The sequence below is a fragment of the Austrofundulus limnaeus genome, unplaced genomic scaffold (assembly GCF_001266775.1).
Source record: "Austrofundulus limnaeus strain Quisiro unplaced genomic scaffold, Austrofundulus_limnaeus-1.0 Scaffold1003, whole genome shotgun sequence".
Classification (NCBI taxonomy): Eukaryota; Metazoa; Chordata; class Actinopteri; order Cyprinodontiformes; family Rivulidae; genus Austrofundulus; species Austrofundulus limnaeus.
Window position 1 is genome coordinate 60,344 of NW_013953405.1, and position 1,967 is coordinate 62,310.

The window sequence follows — 1,967 nt, forward strand, 5'->3', positions numbered from 1 at the left end:
CCCTTTGTACGAACAAAAGTAAGAGAAATTTAGGATAAGAATACGAACATGTTCTTGCATGAGGCCCACTGTTCTTAGCTTTAAATTTTTGTTAAAAATACTGCAGCTTTTGTTTTCTGATGAAAAATTCACAAACTGGGTGCAAACAGTTTCAACCATTAGGCTGACAGAAAAAAACAACAACAATGTGTGTAACACACTGACCAGTGGTGAGAATGACGAGCTCTTCATCAGGACTCCAGCTCATTGAGGTCAGCCCACTGTCCACACTGCCGACACACTCCAGCTGTGGGACGCGGTCATGTTTACAAACTCGTCATCGTTTTAAAAACGGTTCCTTCTCGTTAAACTCTGCTGTCAGATTCAGAAATCAGATCCTGACTGACCTGCTTGGAGTTGAGGTTGAAGAGAACAACGTCTCCACCTGCTGTGGCCAAACAGGCGGACTGAAGCTCAGACAGGTCCTGAAGTCCCACCACCTCCCCGCTGCCGTCCTCCGGGAGGAACCCGTCTGCTGTCAGAGAGCTCTCACAAACAACCTGAGGACAACAAACAAACAAATAAACAAACACACACACACAAACAAACAAACAAACACACACACACACACACACACACAAACAAACAAACAAACAGACAAGCAAACACACAAACAAACAAACAAACAAACAAACAGACAAGCAAACACACAAACAAACAAACAAACAAACACACACAAACAAACAAACAAACACACACACACACACACAAACAAACAGACAGAAAGGTCCAGGACATGGACCTGTGACAGGTGCAGGTCCAAAGGAACGAGGACTCACCTGGCCGCTGCGAGGATCAAACTCTGTGATGGAGAACTGAGAGGCGACCAGCAGAGAGCCGGAGTCGGACCGAACACAGAAACACTGCGGGGAGCCGGGAGCCTGCAGCTCCGAGCTCCTTAAGCTCTTCAGCAGCTTCAGGTTCCTCATTTCAACTCAAGGCTTTGGTCCTGAAGGAAAAAATACAACACAACATAAACAAAACACAATGAAGCTGGTGGTACACATATAACAAGACAAACAGACACATTTGTTGGTACCCTTCTGTAATAATGATAAAAACACAACTGGACAAAAAAAAAACAGTTTTCTCATCACTTCTGAAACTTTGGGGCTCGTCGACATGATTCTGGTCAGTTCCCATCTCTTTTTAATTTTCTGCTACCTTTTATTTGTGATTTGTATTTTTATTGTATAAAGAATTTATGTTTTTTAATAAATGAATGAATAAACCACTACTACTACTACTTTTAAGGACCAACAAATGTATCAGTCTGCACATCAGTAACCTATCAGTACTGCAACAACAACATATTGAAAAACACACAATAAATTAATGTAAATGCTGTGTTAATGTATCATTTCCACAAGAATATATAAATAATAACGAACATTTCAGGTTTTACTTGGTTAATAACATCCTGTAACGTCGGCAAAAATACTGGCACAAAAACGGCAAATATTACCGACATGGGAAGCGAGGAAGCTTTATTAAAACAAAAAGACAACTGCGTTTTATTGACTGGATTTGTTGACAATTTCGCGGAACAAACACAAACTTTTAAAACCGATCGTCCGAAAATGGAACTATGTGCGTTAGCTTCTTTAGCTAATACATTAGCTTGTTTATCTAACGTTTAGCATCTAGACGCAAACTCAAACTGGCAGCTCTGAAAAACCCGTGAACAACGTTGAAAACTTACAGCGAAGACACAACTCGAAGATGTAGAGGCTCTTGAATTTTCAGAATCGAGACCAAAACAACATCCATGTGTCTCTCTGCCAGAGTCGGACCGAGGCCCTCTGACCTCTCAGTCAAGCCCCGAGTGGAGTCGAGCGGCGGTGGTGGCGCCCCCTGGAGGCGCGGAGTGAAAACTACACCAAATAAAAACAAAATAAAAGACAGGTGACTCCAGGCTGCAACACAGA

General features: G+C 42.2%; 1 protein-coding gene across 1 annotated transcript in view; it reads right to left on the bottom strand.

The window, feature by feature from the left end:
- elp1 (elongator acetyltransferase complex subunit 1) overlaps positions 1–1,875 on the bottom strand; it is a gene marked incomplete in the record, with an annotated part of 42,068 nt that extends 40,193 nt beyond the window's left edge. The window contains 4 exon segments of the mRNA XM_014030130.1: positions 205–286; positions 387–539; positions 819–988; positions 1,742–1,875. Coding sequence (XP_013885584.1) covers positions 205–286; positions 387–539; positions 819–968 — 385 coding nt within the window.
- Positions 1,876–1,967: the final 92 nt, after the last annotated feature.